Raw genomic sequence first — 23452 nt, 5'->3', positions numbered from 1 at the left:
TCGTTCTATAGTAGTATTTGTTGATATGAATATATTCATAAATAGGTCCTAAAAGTGATTCTCAAACAAGATGTAGATTTTTAAAAGTTATGTGCAAAAATAAATTAAATAACAGGAAGGGAGTTTTCTGTTGATATTGTTCATGCAGGAAGTTTGCAATGTGATTACAATTTGATCAAACCAAGTGAAAGCTTCTATAATCCGAATGTTTGAAACATTTTTAGACTTGAATTTTCTTCTCAAAAGGTTAAAGCAATTATTTTCATAAAAGAACACTTGTGTGCGTCATATGTAAAATTATCATGTGAAATGAGCATTTTAGTGAACGCCCATCAAACGTTAGAATTCCAAATGCTTGAAACATTTGTAGACTTTCAAATATTCGTCTCAAAAGAAATTATTTTCACAGTAGAACAATTATGTGCATCATATGTACGTAGGAGTGAACGTTTTTAGAAGTTTCAAGGTTCAAATTCAAAAAGTACACTCTAACAAGTAGCTGTCTTTCTGGATGATTTAACTTCTTTTTTCATATTGCCTGCCTGGATTTGAACTAGCAACCTGAAAACCAACTCCCAATGGGATTTGAACATTTAACCTTAAGTCAACCATCACACAGATTAAGCATTACAACCAAACCCCCTGTCTGGATTTGAACTAATGTAATCTAACAGTCAACTTCCTATCTGGAATTGAACTTGTAATATAACAGCCAACTCCCTACTTGGATTTGAACTGATGGCCTAACAACCAACTCCCTACCTGGAATTGAACTTATAACTAGCAGCCCACCTAACTGGATTTGAACTTATAACTAGCAGCCCACCTAACTGGATTTGAACTTATAACTTAACAGCCAACTTCCTACCTGGAATTGAGCTTGTAATATAACAGCCAACTCCCTACTTGGATATGAACTGATGACCTAACAACCAACCCCCCACCTGGATTTGAACATATAACCTAACAGCCAACCCCCTACCTGGATTTGAACTTATGACCTAACAGCCAACCCCCTACCTGGATTTGAACTTGTAACCTAACAGCCAACACCCTACCTGGATTTGAACTTTATCCTTTAGTTGACATGAATTCTCTAAATCATATTGGTCAAACACCACTTGAATAAAAATCAATATAACCTGTGTACTCATAAATATTAATGACATAACACAGGCAGGCAATTCAGCATCGAAGTGGTTACGTAATTCTCTTGGTTACCGGATCACGCTACTTTGGTATGCCTTCGAGTGCCATATACTTTATGTGGTGATCATTTCGATCGTGGTTCATTACTCTAGCGCGTGATCCCGTTGACATAGTAACATTACGTAACTTCGATACTGAATATTTATCTGTATTACATGCGTAATCCTAACACACGCTCGCACATGTATGTGTAACATAACATGCACGATATCCTAAGATGAGTGCAAGACTGCACTGTTATTGAAAGTAAGGATTATATTTGACTACTTTTCATGAAGATTACCAAGTTTACCAACAAGTTTGGAAAATAAAGCATTCATGTTCACTAAAGGGTAAAATCATTACCCCTGCTTGTTTTTATGACATACAAGAAAGTATCTATGGCATGGGACAGTAATATGGCACCAGAATTTCAAGAAATAGAAAAATAAAAATGATACATTCAGCGTGTTTTTACTGAGCAAATGGTTGCCGGTGAATTCTAGTTAATTTGGGAGGAATAAGCGGTAACAGCCCCAGTAGACATGGATCAGGACCAGGTGAAGGCGAATTTGGGGTGATGTGAGTGAACCTTATCACAATAGTGGTGAATATGCGGTAACATTCAGAAACAGGTCAGGTAATGATTTTGCGGGTGACCGCGGACATAAGCCTAGTACAATACAGCCCGAGCAGACAACATCTGACCTTGAAGGTCACGGAAAATGTTTTCTGGACTTCAGCCCACCCCACTAAATTTATACATGCGTAGTGAGTCGTTAACCTGCATTAATTGCATTTTTACAGTGCAGTAGAAACAACCCGATGATGGTGAGAGCATTAACAATACAGGTGAAGGTGAAAGCGCAGTAATGTGATGTGCTCAGTATAAACACGCTCATGTTTAATCCATAAAGTCATAAGTCTGAAAAACACCTGATGATTTTTAGGCGAGGCTTAATATTTCCTCAGTTTGTGAAAGAACTACTACCTTTTTTTCAAAATTTATATTGGCAGTTTGTAACATTTGGTTGTTATTGTAAGGGATGGAGGAAATTCAAATATAGCACTTAAATACATTATTTGTATGGTTCTCTTTTCATAGCAACATCGTACTAGAAGATTTCCTGTCCACTTGTATTCAAGTAGGAGACAAGCAAATGGCATTGGTGAGTTCAATTATGAGCAGGATACAATGATTTTGAGTTGAACAGTGGCGTGCGCAGCACATTGAAAGTGGGGGGGCCAGGTTGTTCAGTTCCCCCGAATGGAGTCTGATTAAGAGCAAATTTTGATGTTTTTCCCAGAATCCCCGAATGACCAACAAAAGTGGGGGGGGCAGGGAGGTGGGGGCATGGCTCCCTGCCCCCCCCTTTGTGCACGCCACTGGAGTTGAAAGGGTAAAATTTAATGAAATTGGGGGGGGGGGAGCCAGGGGGTCACTTCAATATGAAATGGATATAGGTGTAGGGCTGGCACTTTCACAGTAAGGGGCATTCGGTGAGAGCAAAATGTAAAAAATATGGGGTCATTGGGTGAGAGCATGATTTTTGGCATTCGGTGAGAGCAAAATGTAAAAAATATGGGGTCGTTTTTAAATGGAACCTTTGGGTGAGAGCCGAAACAGTGCCACAGAAACCTCGAACATCGAATTTCTAGTTCTAAATGGCTTTAAATTTCTTTTTTTTTTTTTTCAAAATAAGTAACAAAATCAGTGATAAATGAAAGTTGCTGTTCAAATTGAACTTGTAAGGGTCTTTGGGTGACAGATCAAATGGAAAAATAGGGGTCTTTGGGTGACAGAGCATGTGTTCGTAAAAAAAATAAGGGGTCTTTGGGTGACAGCGACGCTGAAAAGGGGGGTCTTAACAGCCCTACATACACATCACCTCCGAAGTGGGAGTGCCCCCCCCCCCCCTGGGGGAGAAATGTTGTTAACTTGGTTGGGAATTTCACATCAGTAAATTGCGTAGGAAACATTGAAGATTGTTTCTTGTAGGTGGCCTGAAAACCAAAATGTGAAATGTGTTGGGCTTCAACATCAAAAGCACAAGCTATGAGATATTGTCACAAAATATCTTAAGAACCACTGAACCAATAATGGGCTTGTTTGTACAAGGGCTCTGAAACCAATATGGCATTTGTCTACCAATCCAAAATTGATGTTGTAATATCGGCCGATATCCAATCCGATCCAATATCAGTAAAATCAGTATCAGTAAAATTTTGCGACTTTAGAGAACCACTGGTCTTATTCTGAAGTGCCAGAATCATTCACAGTTAATTTAATAAAAAACATGGAAAAAAATTACGAAAAAATCAGTTTGTTATCTTTAATATGCAAACTATTAACTAATATTAACCTCTTCATGTGTCACATATTATATATGCAATGGTTTTCCATGCATTTATAATATATGATACTAGCACTTCACAAGTCCAGTGTTTTCCAAAGTCGCCAAACCTTTTTTTTTTAATATTGGGCTGGTACGATATCTGATCCAATAATCTGTTGAGCCCTAGTTCTGTACTCAATTCGGCACGCCCGAATTTGAGATTTCTTAATATTTATGAACACTAAGATGAACACTTTACTTGCAACTGATAAAATACCACAACTTTTTAATATTTTCTCAAATTTTTTCTTGATTTAAAAATCATTACCCGGTAGGTATTTCTGAAAAGAAACATTTGGCAAAAAAAAAAGGAAAACATCAGTACTGACCAAGTTGAAGTAGAGAAATTACATTTTCATGTAAAAAGTTCTCTTTTGTCTTTAATATATGGCTTTCAGCTTAATATATGCTTCAAACATAGGTTCAAAAAACTGAATTTTAATGATTTTTTACAATTTTCTGAATGAATAAATTGCAGAATAGGCCTTTAACTCCACAGTGAGCAGTAGGTCGTTCTGTTATGGTGTGGACGGCGTGATCAATAATACTTTTACTATTTAATTCATAATAACTCATGAGTAAAATATCTAACAAGTTTGTGGAGACTCAAGAAAATTGGCTGATTCCATTTAGGTGTGAGTTTGGACATGTGTAAAAGTTTTAACACAATTCATCTTGTAAGATCGTACATTATGGCTTTTATGGTTAGCAACTATTTTAAACTGTTACGATTTGGTAGCTCACAACATCTTGCGAATGGTAGTAAGCTTTGACCATAATTGCATTGCTCAATTCATAGCGAGTGTGTAGAAGAATTCAAATATCACAGATATACTTCTGTAGGTCCTGTGGTTCTTGAGTTATGTTGTAAAAAGGCTGAAACAACAACACTTTTGTAAAATGTACATAACTCATTAACAGCAATAAATCAAGCAAAGTTTTCAAAGTATAAGATTTGTAGAATGAACTTTTTGCAAAACATCGAAGTGTTATTTTTCAATAATATATTGATTTAGATAATGAAAATTGATTTTTTTTTGGCTGCTTCAACCAACAATACCTACTCTACCCTTAATAATGATTAATTGTTAATTCTGCAGGGTTGTATTGAGGTTGCTGTACACCATATGATGACAGGTAGCTCCACTATGGCAGACAGGATCAAAGAAGAAATGGTGCTCAATAACGAAGAAAGGTAAATAGTGGATAGAAGCAGGGACCATGAACATATTTTGGGGGCGCGAGCCCCCCGGGGTTAAAGCAAGGGGTGGCAAAAAAAAGGGGCGGCAGAAGATGAAAGGGTGGCAAGAAGGATTATTAAAGAAAAAAGGCGGGGCAGAAGGGGCAGCAAGAAGAATTATTAATGAAGAAGGGCTGAACTGAAAATTATGGAAAACTAATGTAACTCTACCTTTTTGGTCGCCAGATTATTTGGGCCCACTTTTTAGATTCTTGAGCGCCATCCTGGCTGGAAAAAATTGGGTCAACCTTTTCTGGGCTGTTGCTGCAGGGGGTGGCAAAATTTACTTGTTGCTCAAAAATGTGGGTTTAAAATGGTTTTTTGTTCTGCAAAACTGAGCATTTTAACCAAAATGTGATGGCACAGATGGATTTGTCAAGTATTTGCCATATACTTTTATATGCTTTAGACCAGCAATTTAGCAGTTATTAGGCCAAAAGTTTTCATAAGGCCAAAAAAATTGTGTTGCAGCTGTTGCCTTTAGCGAGGCATTCTTTTTTTTTCTTTTTCTTTTTTTGGATCAATGACGATTTTTACAGATGTTCAAAATCTCAGTGTTTTCCACTTAAAGAAGCATTATTCAATATTTTTAGGATATTTAAAAACTGAAGGTTTATAATTTAATATTTTGGGATATTTAAAAACTGGAAGGTTTAAAAAAATATTTAAAAAAAATCCCATTTAAGGGCAACACAACAATTCTGGGTTTTTTTACCTATTCTAGAGTTAAGGTGGTCTTACTGCCTTCATTACAGTGGTCCTGGTTGGTTAATTACATGATATAATAATCATCTGAGTAACCAATCAAAATGGAGTTTTTCAATCTCTTAGCACTCTTAAACTTCTTACCATTTTACCACACCTCTGATTGGCTAAATAATATAATATATGCCTCTTTGCAACCAATTGAAATAGTTGTAATAATAGAGGCTGATAATTTGCCAGTAGTGCCCATGGGGTTAAAAGTCATGTTTGGGCTATTCCAGTTGAAATCCATACACCCCCCTATGGAAGACATGTCCTTAATCTAAAGCCAAGAATTTTCTGCTTTACAAATGCTAAATTCCGCTTTTCTCCGCTTTGTAATTTTAGCACATTTCTGACATAATAAAATAATCACCTTTAAATTGCGGGTTGGGCCTTTAAATGGCATTGTACGGTAAATCTATGACGGATTTTACTTTATTTTGATGAATTTTGAAGACCCATTTCATTTAGTATTTTATTTTCAATTGTATTTTTTTTCTTTTTCTAGGTCATTTTTGCTTATTTTTTATATTTTTTTCTCAGAAATGAGTTTTCCGATTTACCTCCGAATTCCGCGATTTTTGCGGAATTTCCGCAACGCAGAGAATTCTTGGCTTTACCTTAATCTTCCTGCACAAGGAGTGTGAATTTCAAATGGGACTATGACTCCATTTTAAATCTGCACTTCCTGTGTGGGAGATTAAGGTTATGTCTTCCATAGGGGGGGTATGGCTTTCAACTGGCATAGCCCTTTGTGTCTGATTGTGAGATCATTTTCAACAGATTACTTTGAATAAAATTGAGACAAATGAATATTTGATATTGTTTTTTACAGAAAACACCTGGATTATATTCTACAAGAGAGGCAGTAGGAGATCTTTCAAAGACATCTTTCTGTAGGAAGCAGAGTGGCATCAATCGCTAAATCAGAGAATATTTTTTTGTGCGAATTATAGAAACAGTTCAAACAATAAAATAACTACACCTTTATCTTGACACTTCCTCATTTGCTCGCCCTGTTCCTTTTTAAAGGAATTTTTATTTGTGAGGAGTATTAGATGTGCTAACATTGTATGCAAGTGATACCACCCAAAACAACATTAATATTGGTAAAAAGTCACATTTTTAGTCAATCATGGAGGAGTCTGTCTTTGTAGCTACACAGAATTGAATGGAGCTTCTTGATTATCAGCACTACCGTTTTCTTCCTTTTTCGCTAATATTTTTCATATGAAAAGGCACCTAATGCAATTTTATTGATGTATCCTTAACTCTTAACAAATATTACTCCTTTACAGGGGTTCAATGATAGTGCTTTTAATATCACCAGTGCCTGACATATAGACGAATCTCACGAGCCTAGTCATGGTCAGGATTTGGTCGGCCATTACTGGGTCCCCGCTGCACCAATCTGGTGTTTTGGCCGCCCAATTTTGCAAATAAAAGCCGCTTAACGCCTACAGAAGATGCAAGGACGAGGAGGGTTAATAGAATAATATATACAATAGAGATAATTCCGAGGTAATCTTGCCGCATCTATTCATACATAGTCCTTTTGTTCGCAAGTACTAGACATCCATTTGAAGTAGCGTTTGATATGGTGTATGACTTTATTTTCTTTGTACCGCACGTAAAAAGGCAATAGACCATGTAGAAGCTGTGTGTTTTGCCGAAGGGAATTCTATTGTATTGTAAACTGTCATCATCCTTTTGTCTGTATGTGTTTTCGCCGCTGGTGTAAAACCAAGGCCAAACGATTTCACATTTTGGGTGCATTGTAGCCGACGGGGACCCAGTTATGGCTGCCAGTGAGGTGTAGGAATGCGTGAAATGAGATTCATCTATATAGCAAGAAACTGCAAGCATTCTACAGCTGCTATGATCTTCAGCAGTTTTTGTGACTTGTTCAGTTTTGATTGTAGCAGACCAGTTAAAAATCATTACTAGTTGTCAACTATGAGCATAATGAACTTCTTTTTTTTCAATACTTGGCTCTATCTATTATCAGCTGTGTTAATTAAGAGTTCACACAAGATGACTCAAGACCAGTGCTTGTGAAAGTCAGTGATCCAGGAGCTTCCAGGGGTGGTCCAGTGACCATGGTGCAACTTCACTTGTGTATAACGAATGGTATAATTTGTAGTCACAATATGATCCATTTATATATGAAGAGATCAAATGCAAAAAACTATAAATCCATTTTTCTTGATTTGAGATATTTAGGCAAATTATGACTAAGAATAAAAAGAACATAACGTGTTTGGGCAGGAAAAACCTCTATTTTTCTATGGCCCTGATCAGGTTTAAAACAAAATGGCCAAGAGGTTACATAGGGAGGTTTTGCTTTAAACATGTTCAGGGGCCAAAGACACATAGGAGGTTTTTCCTGCCCAAAGATTAATAAGAAAATATGTGCTGTTTTTGATCATAGTTTCAAAAATATACATAAGATTTTTTGAAGAAGAGTGTCAATTAAAAGCTAGAAATATAGGGAGCTATTAGTGGCCTTTAAGGTGGTTTTAAATGCAAATTAAAGATCTATGGATCGTTTTCATCTTTGGCACAGAAGAAGATAATAATTTTAAAAAAATTTCGGCAGTGTTTTCAGCACCCTACCTCCTCTGATTATTGCTCTCCAGGGACCGAGAAATTTCAGACCTGGATACTGCCCTCATACGGTTGAAATTGCAGATGTCCAAATAAATATTGGAATGGTGTCAAATCGTGCAAGAACATCACAAATGACCTCTGCTGATTTTCCCGTAAAAAGCTTGTAAGTAATATGGAATCTGTGGCCAAAAAACGAAAATTTCACTTTGACCCCGGGAATTCCACTGGGATTTTTTACGGAAAATCAGTGGAGGTGCGCAGGAACATGACTCAACATGTGAGTATACTTTTATTGGGACAAATGAAGTGGTTTGCGAAAACTTTCAATGTGATTGGTCAGAAGCCAATAGTGACTGATTGGTTACCATGGCAACAGTTTTATTACCTTCATAACATGGCCAACATATCCCTACATAAGTACAAACTCACTTGAGATTGTATCATGAAAGGTTTTGGAGATATTTGCAAAAATGTTGGAATTCATGATTTCCCTAAACCTTGCCTTTAACACCACCTTAAAACACAAAAAGTTTGAACATGGCATCAGGTTTTGCATCTAAGTTCTAGCTTCATACACTGTCTTTATATCGGAAGATTTAGAACAATGGGAAGTCAGTATTAAGTGAAACAAGATTTCCGAGCTTTTTTGTCTTCCATACTCCACTTACTTCAACGAAAAAGCTGTTTTGAAAAAAATAAACTTCTTAAAAATCAGAAGAAAATGTTGCAACCATTCTAGATATGGTTGAACAAAAGTTTTACAAACTTTCATTGGTAACCCCATTACCAACATTCTAGGTAACTGTAGCACTGCGTAGGAGTAGTAAAAAACCATGTCAGGGATGTAAGGAAATTAATATGTGATGATGAATTTAGATAAGAGGCTTATCCCTACAATCACATCCTTGCGCATATTTATATTGACATTTCCTTAGCGGTTACAAGAGAAGTAGTGTCAGTACCCTGGCTTGTTGTACATCAGAGGAAGTTCATACAATAAAAATGGATGTATAATGATAACATTGGTATTAATTTAATGCTGAAATCATCATTTGTGTTGGGTGTTTTTTGTGTGTGCATGACTCGAGGGATGTGAGATCCTGAGACTAGTCTCAGGTGAGATTGGTGGACGATAATTTGTTTTCATTCCCTTTTGTGTGTAACTAAATTAATCAAATTCAAGACTTCCGATGAGTGGGCGAGGATACATAAAACCTTGGATATACTGTAAATGGTTATTTTTGTGTTGCATTTATTTTCACGCTCAAAAAAGCTGCTGTGAAAATAAAAACATGCAAATGGGCACCTTTTTTCTGCATTGTTCCTGTAAGAGAAGTCAAAATTGAAAATGAAAACAACACAAAATAGCTCAGAATTGGCAAGGCGTAAAAATTACTATTTTTAGTACTGTCTTATAACAACTAATATAATATAACTAATATCTCTTTTCCCCTCTATTTCATTTACACTTTTGAACCCTCGGGGCCAGGGGTCGCATCTGAAGCGTCTGCGCGTCCATGGACTCCGTATGTTTTGATCATGGCCATTTTGGACTCCTTAAATCACAAGTCGAAAGTGACCAAAGGGTCGGATAAAAACTGTATGGACTCCGTAATTTTATGATGCACGGAGACGTAAATCAGTTTTTCGGACAGATGGACTCCTTAAATTCTTATTGGATCCCTTAACTTTTGGTTTTGCAGGTACCAAAGGGTTTAGAAACATTAAATTGGACCCTTTGATTTTTTCTGCTTGCGTTACCCCTGCCTCGGGCCCTTTGACTTCATCCACCCTGTCCTCCCAGTTGCTATGCCCTACTGGTAACCACAAAACTACCAGTGGCGTTGTGTGGATCATCATATTGGGGGGCATGTGCCCCTATGATGCTATGCCACTGAAATAGGTACCAAAGGGTTTAGAAACATTAAATTGGACCCTTTGATTTTTTCTGCTTGCGTTACCCCTGCCTCGGGCCCTTTGACTTCATCCACCCTGTCCTCCCAGTTGCTATGCCCTACTGGTAACCACAAAACTACCAGTGGCGTTGTGTGGATCATCATATTGGGGGGCATGTGCCCCTATGATGCTATGCCACTGAAATTTGTTCATAATCTGCATTTTGATGGGGTAAATTGGGGGAGGGGGAGGATAAAGGCAATGCCAATGATCTTCCCAAATTTACATTTAAGCCTATGTTGGCAAAACAAATCGGGGTTATCAGATCAATGTTCTCTCAGTCAAAACCCCCACTGAAGAGTGTTTATGTGCACAGCTTGTCTGTACTCCAAACCACATATGGATGTAGAACTTGCCTGTACTAGATCATATAGAACAAGTACACACACAAACAGAATATTTATTTGATAAGAACAACCGAAGTATACCATTAAAATGCAGAACATGTATATAGAGATGAGATGAGGGGAAAGCTTAGAAACCAGGTAGATTTTAGACACAAGGTAACAAGCTGTGGCATAGCCTGGGGCAAAGAGGGGAAGCTGCTGGCCCCCTCCCTGTGAGAAGCCTTGCCCCCCCCCACACACACATTTTGCCCCTGTTGGATGCTGGTCGCCCTGATATTTAAAGGGGCATTTCGTGATCCACAGCCTCATCCCCCCACTTTTCCCAAAAAAAAGTTGAGATTTTTACACCACTGGATACCTCTGGCTACATAATGTTTATGTACCAAATATTTCTTGCAGATTAATTCGTTTAGCAAAAATATCGCCAAATTTGAATTTCGTTCTAGTGCACCAGAACGAAATTACAACACATTGGAGCAGTGTTATACACATAATCATGCATAACTCGCAAACGCAAAATCGGAATCAACTGAAATTTTGGAAATAAGCTTTTTCGTGGATATCTACTGAAAATATCATAAAAGAGGATGCTAGGATCACGAAATCCTCCTTTAAGATATTTGTGCCTTTTTGTACTTTTTATGACCATTTACCATTATTTTCGTCAAACACACCCCACAGACAGTATCCTGTCATACTCATAGTGCAATGAAAGAGAGTAAATTTAATTTAAAGGAGTATTTTGTGCATCTTTTTATGACACACTGATGAGCCACTGCATTGTAACTTTGTTCTGTAAACAGAACGTAAATACAAATTTGACAATATATTTGCTAAACGAATTAATCTGCAAGAATTTGTTTATACATAAACTTTGTGTAGCCAGAGGTTTCCAGTAGTATAAAAATCTCAAGTTTTGTTTTTGTTTCGCCTGAACTTTGGCAAAAACAAATCGAGGTTATCAGATCAATGTTCTCTCGGTCAAAACCCCCACTGAAGAGTGCTTTTGTTCAACTTCAAAACCACATATTGATGCACAGCTTGTCTGTATTCCAAACCACATATGGATGTAGTACTTGTACTAGATCATATAGAACAAGTGCACACACAAATAGAATATTTATTTGATAAGATCAACCCAAGTATACCACTAAAATGCAGAACATGTATATTTTATTTAGAAGCTGCTGTCCCTGTTGGATGCTGGTCGCCCTGATATTTAAGATATTTGTGCCTTTTTGTACTTTTTAGCCCATTTATGACCATTTGCCATTATTTTTGTCAATTTGCTTTGCCCCCCTCCGATTAAGAGACGTGCTCACCTACCCCTCCACGCACACACACACACCCCCGCACACACCTCCCAACCACCCACCTCTCGCAAACACAACCCACAGACGCTATCCTGTCACCTGCTTGAAATCATACTCATAGTGCAATGAAAGAGAGTAAACTTAATTTAAAGGAGTATTTTGTGCATCTTTTTTTATGACACACTGATGGGCCACTGCATTGTAACTTTGTTCTGTAAACAGAACGTAAATACAAATTTGACAATATTTTTGCCAAATGAATTAATCTGCAAGAATTTGTTTATACATAAACTCCGTGTAGCCAGAGGTTTCCAGTAGTATAGTTTTGTTTTTGTCTCGCCTGAACTTTGTTCAGGATGGGACTTAGTAATCACTATTTCTGTCTGTCCGTGTGTGTGTGTCCGTCCGGAGCTGTATCTGGGGTACTGTAAGACCTACGGGGACGCTACTTGGTGGGAGGAAGGATATCCAAGTTTGCTCCGTAACCATATGTTTTCGATGAAAATATGCAAATGACCATAGCTAATTTGCATCATTTATGCAAAAATCAGCGTAAATTGATTGCAGAGTTTGTGGACAGACTATCTCAAGATCCGTCGGGCGCATGGTAACGAAACCTGGTGGCAGGAACGATACACACCTGCTAATCACCTGATTAGTTTTGCGGCTGTATCTGGGGATCTGTAAGAACCCTAAGCGCTATGAGGATCTCGATCTGATTCGATTTTCTGCGCAAAATATGGTAATTAAGTACCTAATTTGCATAATTTATGCATAACATGCAAAAACCTATTTTCTCAGAGACTAGGGGTCGCACGTTCTTCAAACTTAGTGGGTGGGTGCATCTTGACCCCAGACAGAACAAGTTTGTATTGGTTAGTGGGTCAAGGTCATCCAGGGGTCATCTGAGGTCAAATTACTAAAAACTGTCGTATGGGCATGAAACTTGGTGGGTACAGTCAACATTTAGAGTCAAATTTTTGGAAAGTCATTTCAGGGTCACCCAGGGTCATCTGAATTCAAATTTCTAAAAACTGTCGTATGGGCATGAAATTTGGTGGGTACAGTCAACATTTAGAGTCAAATTTTCAGAAGGTCATTTCGGGTTTATCTCAGGTCACCCAGGGGTCATCTGAGGTCAAATTACTAAAACTGTCGTATGGGCATGAAACTTGGTGGGTACAGTCAACATTTAGAGCCAATTTTTGGAAGGTCATTTCAGGGGTCACCCAGGGGTCATCTGAGGTCAAATTACTAAAACTGTCGAATGGCCATGAAACTTGGTGGGTACAGGAAGGTCATTTCGGGGTCACCCAGGGGTCATCTGAGGTCAAATTACTAAAAACTGTCGCATGAGCTTGAAACTTGGTGGGTACAGTCAACATTTCAAGCCAAATTTTTGGAAGGTCATTTTGGGGTCATCCAAGGTCACTCAGGGATCATCTGAGGTTAAATTACTAAAACCTCATCTGGGCATGAAACTTGGTGGATACAGTCAATATTTAGAGTCAAATTTTGGAAGGTCATTTCAGGGTCATCCAAGGTCACCCATGGGTCATCTGAGTTCAAATTACTAAAAACTGTCACATGGGCATGAAACTTGGTGGGTACAGTCGACATTTAGAGCCAAATTATTAGGTCATTTCAAGGTCACCCAGGGGTCATCTGAGGTACTAAAAACTTGTATGGGCATGACACTTGGTGGGTCAAGTCAACCTTCAGAGTCAAATTTTTGGAAGGAATTTGGTGTCATCCGAGGTCACCCAGGGGTCATGAGGTCAAATTACTAAAAACTGTCGTATGTGCATGAAACTTGGTGGGTACAGTCAACATTTAGAGTCAAATTTTCGGAAGGTCATTTCGGTGTCATCCGAGGTCACCAAGGGGTCATCTGAGGTCAAATTAGCAAAAAATGTCGTATGGGCATGAAACTTGGTGGGTACAGTCAATATTTAGAGTCAACTTTTTGGAAAGTCATTTCCGAGTCATCCAAGGTCACCCAGGGGTCATCCGAGGTCAAATTAATAAAAACTGTTGTATGGGCTTGATGACTGCATTTTGAATCAAATCTAAAAATGGAACTTGTAAAAATGTGACATTTTGACAAACATTTTCCCACAGCTTCCACCAGAATGCCCATTTGTTGTTAAATGACCAAATATGGGCGAGTGGAGGTAGCTAAAAATTGTTTTATGAGCACCTCCGCTCCCCTTTCAAGAACCTGTATCTGTCCCTGGCCCTGTTTAGTGATGACTAATACACCAGGTCATTTACCTTTTGAGGCTCGACCTGGATACGAAATAGGAAAACACTACTTGTGAGAGATTTATACGTGCTGTAAACAGAAATCAAAGGTAGATTTTTAAACTGGTCAATGACATCTAGAAACATTAGAGAATCATCAGTCAACCTACCAACTCATCTCTGAAATTTTGGTTCAAAAAGCGAGTGTTGTTGACCAGTTTTAAAAACTACTTATGAAAGGATACTAAAGGCCGGTTTCTCGAAGCATGGCTAGTGGTCAGGCTTCCTAAGCCACCAGGCTTAAGTCCAATTAGTCCTATATACCAGTGCTTGCAATTTCACATCGAATATCACCTAGAAATATAAATCAATAAACTAGATCCACATAACCTGCTGGCTTAGGAAGCCTGACCAATAGCCATGTTTCGAGAAATCGGACCTAGAGATCTGTTAATAGGTATGTCACAGTGACTGCACAATAATTCTGCCACACTGTGCATGCAAGCATAACAGTGAATTGAAAAGCGCGCGCTTCAAAGTTGACCAATTTTAGAAAACATCTATGTCAAAAAATGAATTTCCTCATATGCTTCATGTATCCAAATTGTTTGAATTTTTAATATATGGTGTGTGAAGACTTTCCGAGGCTACCATCGGGTCCGCTAAAATTAAATATTGTTTTGTTTAAGAGCTACTGCCTGCTTTTATGGATTTTTGAAGATCGCTCATAAATCAGTAAATATAGGCCTATTGAAATAAAGGGACCTACCACCATTTAGTTGAAATATTAATCTTTCTTAGCATGTAAATTATTTCCGTTTCCGTTCCCTTGAGTAAAACTAATTGAAACAAAACATTATCAAAAATATTTTTAGGAGTAATTTTCCAAACCACAATAGCTCTAAGCCATTGTGTGTGTCCAAGGCCATACTATTTTTGTATACGCGATACAGTAGAATGGCTGTTCCTTTTACCATTTGTCTTCCCATGTTAATCCAGATAACAAAATGTTAATTTTAAAGTCTCATTGCAAATGAATTTTTATTTTTACTTTTCGGATTTAGCTTTGAGCAATGGTGACACATACAATGTTTACAGAAAAAAAATGAAAATTCTTTTCCAGACATCGTCAAAATGTCAAACTTTGTATTTTTTGTATTATATTTAAGTAATTAACTGCAGTTTCTTTATTCAACATCATAACAGGTTCATACTTGACAAATTTATGGTGAATGAATAGATTTTCATTAAATATTGAAAAAACCTAAAATTACCCATGCCTAATTTACATAATAATATCATGAATAGATAATTAGCTGTAATTAGCTAATTTGCATAATTAATTACTTTTTGTGTATTTTTGTTATCAATTGAAATAACTTTGTATACATATGTGTGCAAAAAAACGCACCCTGATATCATTGTACGGTTTGGCATCAATTTTGCATATTAATTAGCTGAACTTAGTCATTTTTTCACCTTGAATTTGTCTGCAGATTGGCTGAAATAGCTAAAATAGTATATTTGGTTAATTTATTATAATTATTCAATGATAGATTTTTAAATTTTGTTTTCTTTAACGGAAAGATAGGCATTTAACCTGTGATACTTAAATTAACGCTGCTTTTTAAAGCAAGGGTCCAAATAAACCTTCAAAATCTCGAAATGTGCCAAATTTGTCATTATAGCCATTTGTGGCAGGTTTTAATTCCATTTACGAGCATCTTAAAATTGACACTACATCACAATGCATTGACCGATTTCAATTCCGTTTTTTTGATTTTTGATACTTTAATAAAACTCATTCATGTAGAAACATTAAATAACGTGTTTCTGCTGCGCTTATTTTTGGGGTGATATTCCTACTGTTAATCCCAAACTGCGATATTCCCCACACATCATTATTTTTGCAGTTTTAGAATATTTTATATTTACTAGGCTTTAAGGATTAGACTTCGGAGTGAAGGGTCTAAGGGTAATAATTAGATTGTGGGATAGGCTTTTACGATGGGCGTTCATATTTATACACTAAGCCAAAAAAAAGAAATGTATAATTCTTCACAAGGTCATATCTTAAAATTCTGTGCATCAAAATGAACCAAAATTACACACAGGATTACTTCAATACTCTACTCTAAACACATGTCAGTAACCAAGCAGTTGTCCAGCTGACACAACGGCAAAATGCACTGACATGGAACAGCTTCCTGGACCACATTCACAGCCCAATAAATGGCACTCAGCACAAGAAATGACCTGTTTCTTGACGAAAGTGCTTGAAAAACAGAAATCAGCCCTGTTCCTCACTACAGGTGTCCCAAAATGATTTATACCGGGAAAGTTGTATTTAGGTGTGAAGGGCATTGGAAAGTTGTATTTTTTTAGGTGTGAAGGGCATTGCTATTGGTAGTATTGTCTTAAATTGTAAAATTTACATAATATTTAACTTTCTTAGGAATTTTTAGATTTTAGAAATTGGACGTTTCAGAATATTACGTAAAAATGGCGAATTCCAAGTTTTGACAAAACTACCTATTTTGAAAACCTATGAAATTATAAACCGTTCAGCACACACTTATTTGGAAAATGTTATGTAGTATATTTGTTGTGTCCTGTTCTTACTTCTACTAAATAGTCGATATCTATCGATTATTTATGATGTTATGACGCAATCCTTGTATGGAATAAAGGATTTATTACACTTAAGTGACCTTAAACTATTCTTTCTTTGGCGGCAGTTTTGAAGACAATTATTGAGGTGTGTGAGTTTCATCATTTGAAATGCCGGCAGAGATGGATCGTATAGAGAAGGTTCGTCCTTAGGCTGCGTTCACATAGAAGTATACTATTCGGGTATACGGTGCACGTTTTGCAGGTTCACGCGTATAGCTTAAATCGAGCAAGGCAATTTCATAGTACCGGGTCACATAAGGCTACGATCGCATAGAAGTATACTATTCGGGTATACGATGTACGTTTTGCAGGTGGACGCGTATAGCTTAAATCGAGCAAGGTAATTTCATAGTACCGGGTCACATAAGAGCTATTCGAAAAGGCCGTATACCTGCGTTTAGTATAGTATAGTGGGAATCGCGCGTGTTCGATTTTAGTGCAGCGTATACCGTCCAAATTTTAAAAACCTAAACCATATGTGGGTAAATTCATTTTTGTAATAGATGCACTATCTAATTCTGCACATTATGACACCTCATTGAATGCAATGTGACCTCAAGAAGTAAAGTTACAAGCATTTGATAAGACGAAGAAAATGGGTAAACTGACATACTCGCTGTTCGCTATACGAAATACGCTCATTCGATCAGGCTGAGTTCACATAGTATACTCCTAGTTCACATAGAAGTATACGGTATACGGTATTCGCTATACGAAATACGCTCATTCGATCAGGCGGAGTTCCTATAGGAGTATACTATGTGAACTCAGCCTGATCGAATGAGCGTATTTCGTATAGCGATTAGCGAGTATAGGCATGATAGGTCAGTTTACCAATTTTCTTCGTCTAATCAAATGCTTGTAACTTTACTTCTTGAGGTCACATTGCATTCAATGAGGTGTCATAATGTTCAGAATTAGATAGTGCATCTATTTGCGCTGTAAATTACACACATGCAGTTTTTGTCCATTTTCAACGTCACGCCAAAATAGCAACGTCACGCCAAAACGAATCAAGCTATTCCCATGAAAGTCACAGAATAAGTAGGAGACATATGTGTTATTGTATTGCACTTATTAAAATTAAATACGCTGTTGACTATATATTTTTTATATTTTGTTCAAACACGGTATTTTCTTCTGGGACACCCTGTATTCCAATTAATCTTTGGAAATTGTCATCTGTGTAAGGATCTGATACGCATTCTTACAAATTTCTTGTGCTGTGTGCATTATTGGGCTCAAGTAAATGTTGTCCAGGAAGCTGTTCAATGTCAGTACATTTTGCTGTTGTGTCAATTGCACAACTGCTTGGTTACCAACATGTGGTTAGAGTAGAGTATTGAAGAATAATCCCGTGTGTAATTTTGGGTTCATTTTGATGCACAGGATTCTAAGATATGACCCTTGTGAAAAATTATAAGTTTCTTTTTGGCTTAGTGTAGTAAGTTTGTAAGTTTTACATAGGCGAGTTTTGCTTGTTCACTGTTCACAAGGGGCAATTTTCAGTGAACGGCTCAGTGAACTCCCCCCCCCCCTCCTTGAAGTCTAATGGTGCGTCCCTTATAAGCCGGTTCTGTTTTGCTGCAATTCTTCTGGCAACCAATTTCAAAATGTTTCAAAATGCTCTAGCTCCGCCAGGGATTGACAGATTTCAACTATACTTGACCCAAATGATCACTGGGCTAGGCCAAACCTTACATTTGACTTTGACCTGGCTGTGACCTTTGCTTAAAATTTAGCAAAATTGGATATATCTCGGCCTATGGAAAACGGATAGGGCCTGTTATTACTACAGTGATGCAACATTTAGTGGCCGGGGCGGTCTATGATAGTCTTGACCCCATAGGTCAAAGGTCAAAATCTACAAACAAGCTCCACATTGAGCTGAAATTCACCAGGAGTAATCCTTGTGACATCCTAAACACAAAACAAATACAGTTGACCCCATCTGTGACCCGGGGTCACGTTATGGAGGTCAAAGGTTAAATCACCGCTGGATTTGGCTCAAACTCGATATTGATAACCAATGTACTCTAAACACGAGAAAAATGCATTTAATGACATTTTTGACCCAGGGGTCAAGTTATAGGAGTCAAAGGTCAAATTTTAAAATTGGTCCAATCGAGCACAAATTCAACAGGAACGATTCTTATGACATTCTAAACATGTTAAAAATATTTATGACCCCAAAGGTCAAACTTTAGGGGTCAGAGGTCAGATTTCAAAATTGATCAAAATTGACCCATTAACGTTATTTCATACTCAGATTCTATTGACTCTAGTCTTGAACTGTTTTTCAGCTTTTCTTGGTTTCAGGTCTGTTATTGGGTTTTTGGACTAACGAACCTTCGTAATAATGGTAACTGATTGATCGAGTGAAACATTTTTAAATGACTTCCAAGAAAAGTGTTTTGTTTTGTTGTTGTTACTGGGGTTTTTTTTTGGGGGGGGCGACGGATCTCTGAAGTTCATTAAGTTATTTAGTACAACTGATAGCTGATAGTGCTATTGAACATATTTTACATAATCGCAACCCTAATAAAATATTTGCCTAAATCATATTTACTATAGTTTTGAGAAAATGGAAAAACTATATCTGCCTAAATCATTTTGGTAATTTTTTGACTTAGGCAATTATGCTTTTGATTTGGATACCTGCTTCTGTGTGTGGATTAGGCATTGTTATCGCAGGTGTATTTCGTGATGAAGAGCTGATTTAGGCATAAATCTGAAATTGGTGAGCCTGCCTAAAGTCTTTGTTTTCACTTGTTTGACTTAGGCAATTTTGATTTGGCTACAGCACTACGTTGACGAAGGGGCTCTCGTGCGATTTTTATGTTATTATTATTATTTCAAAAGAACTTATAAAGCGCATTTCCCATGGATCAATGCGCTGTACAAAGAAAATAAAAATACATCAAAAATACACAGTATGGCATTAAGAACAACAATATATCACAGCATGGTAAAATATACTCCTAATTACATCAAAATTTGAATAAAACAGATATGCGCAGCAATCTGAACCACAATTAAAATAATTAAAAATACACTTGAACCCAAATTGGGACATATATCATTATAAAATACATATTATTATCAAATAGCAATGTTTAAAAACTAAACATGGGAGTGAATACCTGCAAACAGGTCTATGAAAATACATAAAAAGACCTAATATTTTGGAAACAGATAGGTTTTTAAAAGTTTCTTAAAAGCAAACTTTCACTTGATTTGGACGCTTGTGGGGGCAAATAATGAAGAAAAAATACATGTTTCCATTTTTTCAGATCGGAATAAGTGATCCAAGATGGCCACCAAAATCCCTTAAAACGAATGTTGTTAAGGGTAGACGAGGTGTTGTTGGTCGAAGCAACCAAAAAAAGCGATTTTCATTCTCTAGATCAATAAATTATTGACATATAACACCTTGATGTTTTGCAAAAGTGCATTCTACAAATTATATAATTTGAAAACTTGCTTAATTTATTGTTGTTAATGAGTTATGTACATTTAACAAAAGTGTTGTTGTTTCAGCCCTCTTTACAACATAACTCAAGAACCACAGGGCCTACAAAATTATTTCTGTGATATTTGAATTATTCTACACGCTCGCAAGGAAATGAGCAATGCAATTTTTGCCAAAGCTCATTACCATTCGAAAGATGTTGTGAACTACCAAATCGCAACACTTTAAAATAGTGTATTACCTTAAAGACGGTTATTTTCGAAATATTTTACTTTTTCCTTCATCAGGAGATACGTAGTACTTGCCGTTTAAGGCTTTAAACATATTTATTAGCAAATCACTAAAAAAATATACAATTGCGTATGCACGATAACAATCTGGATGCAGAAATACATATGTTAGATAAGACACTGATATGAATGGATTTATAATTCTAAAAAACAACAACAACAACAAAACCGCATTTTTATAGCGCCTTACGCATACACCTCAAGGCGCTGAACAAAAGTAAGACAAAAACCAATTCAAAACTAAAAAACCCTTAATACCTTAATCGTACAGTTTACATAAATATATATGAAATATACACTGGCATTAATTAAAAGTACACAAGATAATATGTTAAAAACCTGCAGCAGAATATATACAAAGCAGGCTCCAATGCACAAAGTCAATGTTCAAATGATGCAGTTTGCACAAAAAATTAATCAAAATAAATCATTGTCGAACAGAAAAGTCTTTAAAGCATTTATATGTACATATTTAATTAATTAGCAAATCACTAAAAAAATATTCAATTGCTTATGCCGATGACAATCTGTATCCGGAGATAAGACACTGATATGAATGGCTTCATAACTCTGAATTGTTTTTATAGAAATATTTTAAGACAATTTAGCTTGAAGCGAGACCCGGGTTTATTTTAAATGTTTATATATTCATCATTTTCTAACTCAGTATCCGAAGATTTTCGTCTGATATCAAAATCGTGCCTAGCAATTCACGTGTATCGATCCCGTGTATTCATTTTAATGTCACTGCTGCACCAAATAATTATTAGCCAGGCGATGTCGGTGTGCATCAGTGGAACCAATGTTTTTTGGCTTCCTTAAGGGATCCAAAATGAGCGTTTATTGCGTTTCGACAGTATTTTTTGTGGGACATGAGAGCACCTCAGACCTATCGAATTGCATTCTGAATACGAAGCATGTCTTTCTGATATCAAATAATTTTCATTTTTTTAAATCACAATATAATACAAATTTTATGACAAATTATAAAAATTTGATATTTTTCAAATTTTTGATATATAACAGTCCTCGAAGTAAATTATATAAATCTAATGATATATTCTTAAAGTGTATGTAGCAGGGAGGAAAAGCCGACGGTCAATTGAAAATTGACCGTCGGAATTTTTCGTATTCAGAATGCAATTCGATAGGTATGATGTGCTCTCATGTCCCACAAAAAATGCTGTCGAAACGCTCAAAACGCTCATTCCAGTTCCCTAAGTGATAAGAATTTGATTGGTTCCATTTTTGTATGCCCCCTGTGGTTCCCACAAGGGGTCGAAGGTCACAGTGGGGGAAAACTTAAAAATAGTACCATTATGTTGTAATGTATCTCAAATTGTTCCTCTTATCGGAATAAAAAATAAATTGTCATATTTTTCTTCGGTGCTTAATTCAGGAGTTATAAGGTCGAATAGGAATAGGTCAAATGTCAAAATTTTCATACACAGAGGTCAAAATAAAAAATTCCATCGAAGCTGGTCTCAAATTATTCATCTTAACATAAGAAATCTCAAACATATACGTAATTTACAATTTATGTGCATTTTTGTATTGTCATGTCCCCCTTTAGAGTTCATGCAGCCTATAAAGTCCAATAGAAAAAACACAAATAATGTACAAGCATATTGACCCATAATTTCATCCGATTACGTGGTTATAAATTTCTCAAATAAATTATTTTCCTATTTAGTTTGCCCGAGAGGATTAATTTAAGACAAATTTCGATTGAATCGGTGCATTTTGAACTTAATGATACAAGAGAGATGTTAACTTTTAGCTCTATTCGACCCCTCGTGGGAAATAAAGGGGCATAGAAAAAAATGGAACCAATTCTAGTTTTATCCTTTGAGGTGTACATTCACTATATAGATGCTATCTCAAAAATCACCCAATAGCGCCCTGTACTACAGGCCCGTAGCCAGAATTTATTGGGGTGCGACCGGCCCAAAAGTGCCCCCCGACAAAAAATGAAAGAAAAGTGCCCCTCTGACAAAAAATGAGAGAGAAAATCAGGAGGGAAAAGAAAAAGGGCAAGGAGCCCCTTTTCTACCAAGATTCAGGGCCAAAATAGTGTAAAATACAAAAAAAATTCGCGCTACGCGCGCACATTGTAACAATTACGCCCTTTTTTGCCGGATAATGGGCGAAAATAGTGTAAATTACCATTTTTGGCGCACATCATCCCAATAAGGCCCTTTTCGGGAAGCTCGCAGACATACAGCCTCTATGTATTGTATGATGCAACTGCAATTTTTCTCGTCTGTGCCCCCAAAATTTTATTTTGCCCCCCCCCCCCAAGAAAGCTGGCTACGCCCCTGCTTTGAGTTACATCATTTTAACAAATTAGGGCAGCCATGCTCCTGCTGTTTACGCCGCTGCAGCTCAGGATTTACCAGTTCATTTTATGAATGGGTCTGCAGTTTGCAGTTTTCTTTACACACCTTCTTGGCAAGCCGTCTAGCACATTGCAAGGGGTATCGTCATTTTGTTGATGTGACCGGGGATGTGACATATGGTGTACCACAAGGTGTGATCCTCTGACCGTTGGTTTTCATTTCATTTGAAGTCAAAGTTCTTCCAGAGTGAATAGCATCTCAAGTGAGACTGCAGGTTAGAGTATTGTATCCCAAGATCGTATCTTATATCGTGAAGAATTTTGTTTTATTTCAACCTGAACCAGAGGTTGCATGACATCTGATATTTACCATGTTTACGGGGAATTGAAGAGATCGATCTTTTCCACATATTTTGTCAATCAACAGGCAACAGCAATATCAATTTTGGCCAATATATCTTTCAACGTTATATTTTTAGGACTAGGAGCACTAACAAACACATATTTACACAGCTTGGGTTCTAGAAAATTGACCAAATATGGGGGAGTGGGCACGCCTTTTGGAAACTAATTGCGCCACAATGTCCAATATGTCTATTTTAAAAAGTTGTCTTTGAGGAAGACGGATGCAATAATGT

The 23452-nt window shown here is 36.9% G+C and overlaps 1 protein-coding gene and 1 long non-coding RNA gene across 2 annotated transcripts in view; one reads left to right on the top strand and one right to left on the bottom strand.

Annotated features, from left to right (window-relative positions):
* LOC140147905 (small ribosomal subunit protein mS39-like) overlaps positions 1–8389 on the top strand; it is an 80169-nt gene extending 71780 nt beyond the window's left edge. Inside the window, exons 22-24 of the mRNA XM_072169696.1 lie at positions 2294–2357; positions 4685–4779; positions 6407–8389. Of these exons, the coding sequence (XP_072025797.1) occupies positions 2294–2357; positions 4685–4779; positions 6407–6443 (196 nt within the window). The 3' untranslated portion in view covers positions 6444–8389. The remainder of the gene's footprint in view (positions 1–2293; positions 2358–4684; positions 4780–6406) is intronic.
* Positions 1–23452, bottom strand: part of LOC140147908 (uncharacterized) — a 49972-nt gene that overhangs the window by 4137 nt on the left and 22383 nt on the right. The window lies entirely within an intron of this gene.

This window comes from Amphiura filiformis, chromosome 3, assembly GCF_039555335.1.
Source record: "Amphiura filiformis chromosome 3, Afil_fr2py, whole genome shotgun sequence".
Classification (NCBI taxonomy): domain Eukaryota; kingdom Metazoa; phylum Echinodermata; class Ophiuroidea; order Amphilepidida; family Amphiuridae; genus Amphiura; species Amphiura filiformis.
Note: the sequence above shows the minus strand (reverse complement) of the source record. Positions and strands in the feature narration are given on the sequence as shown.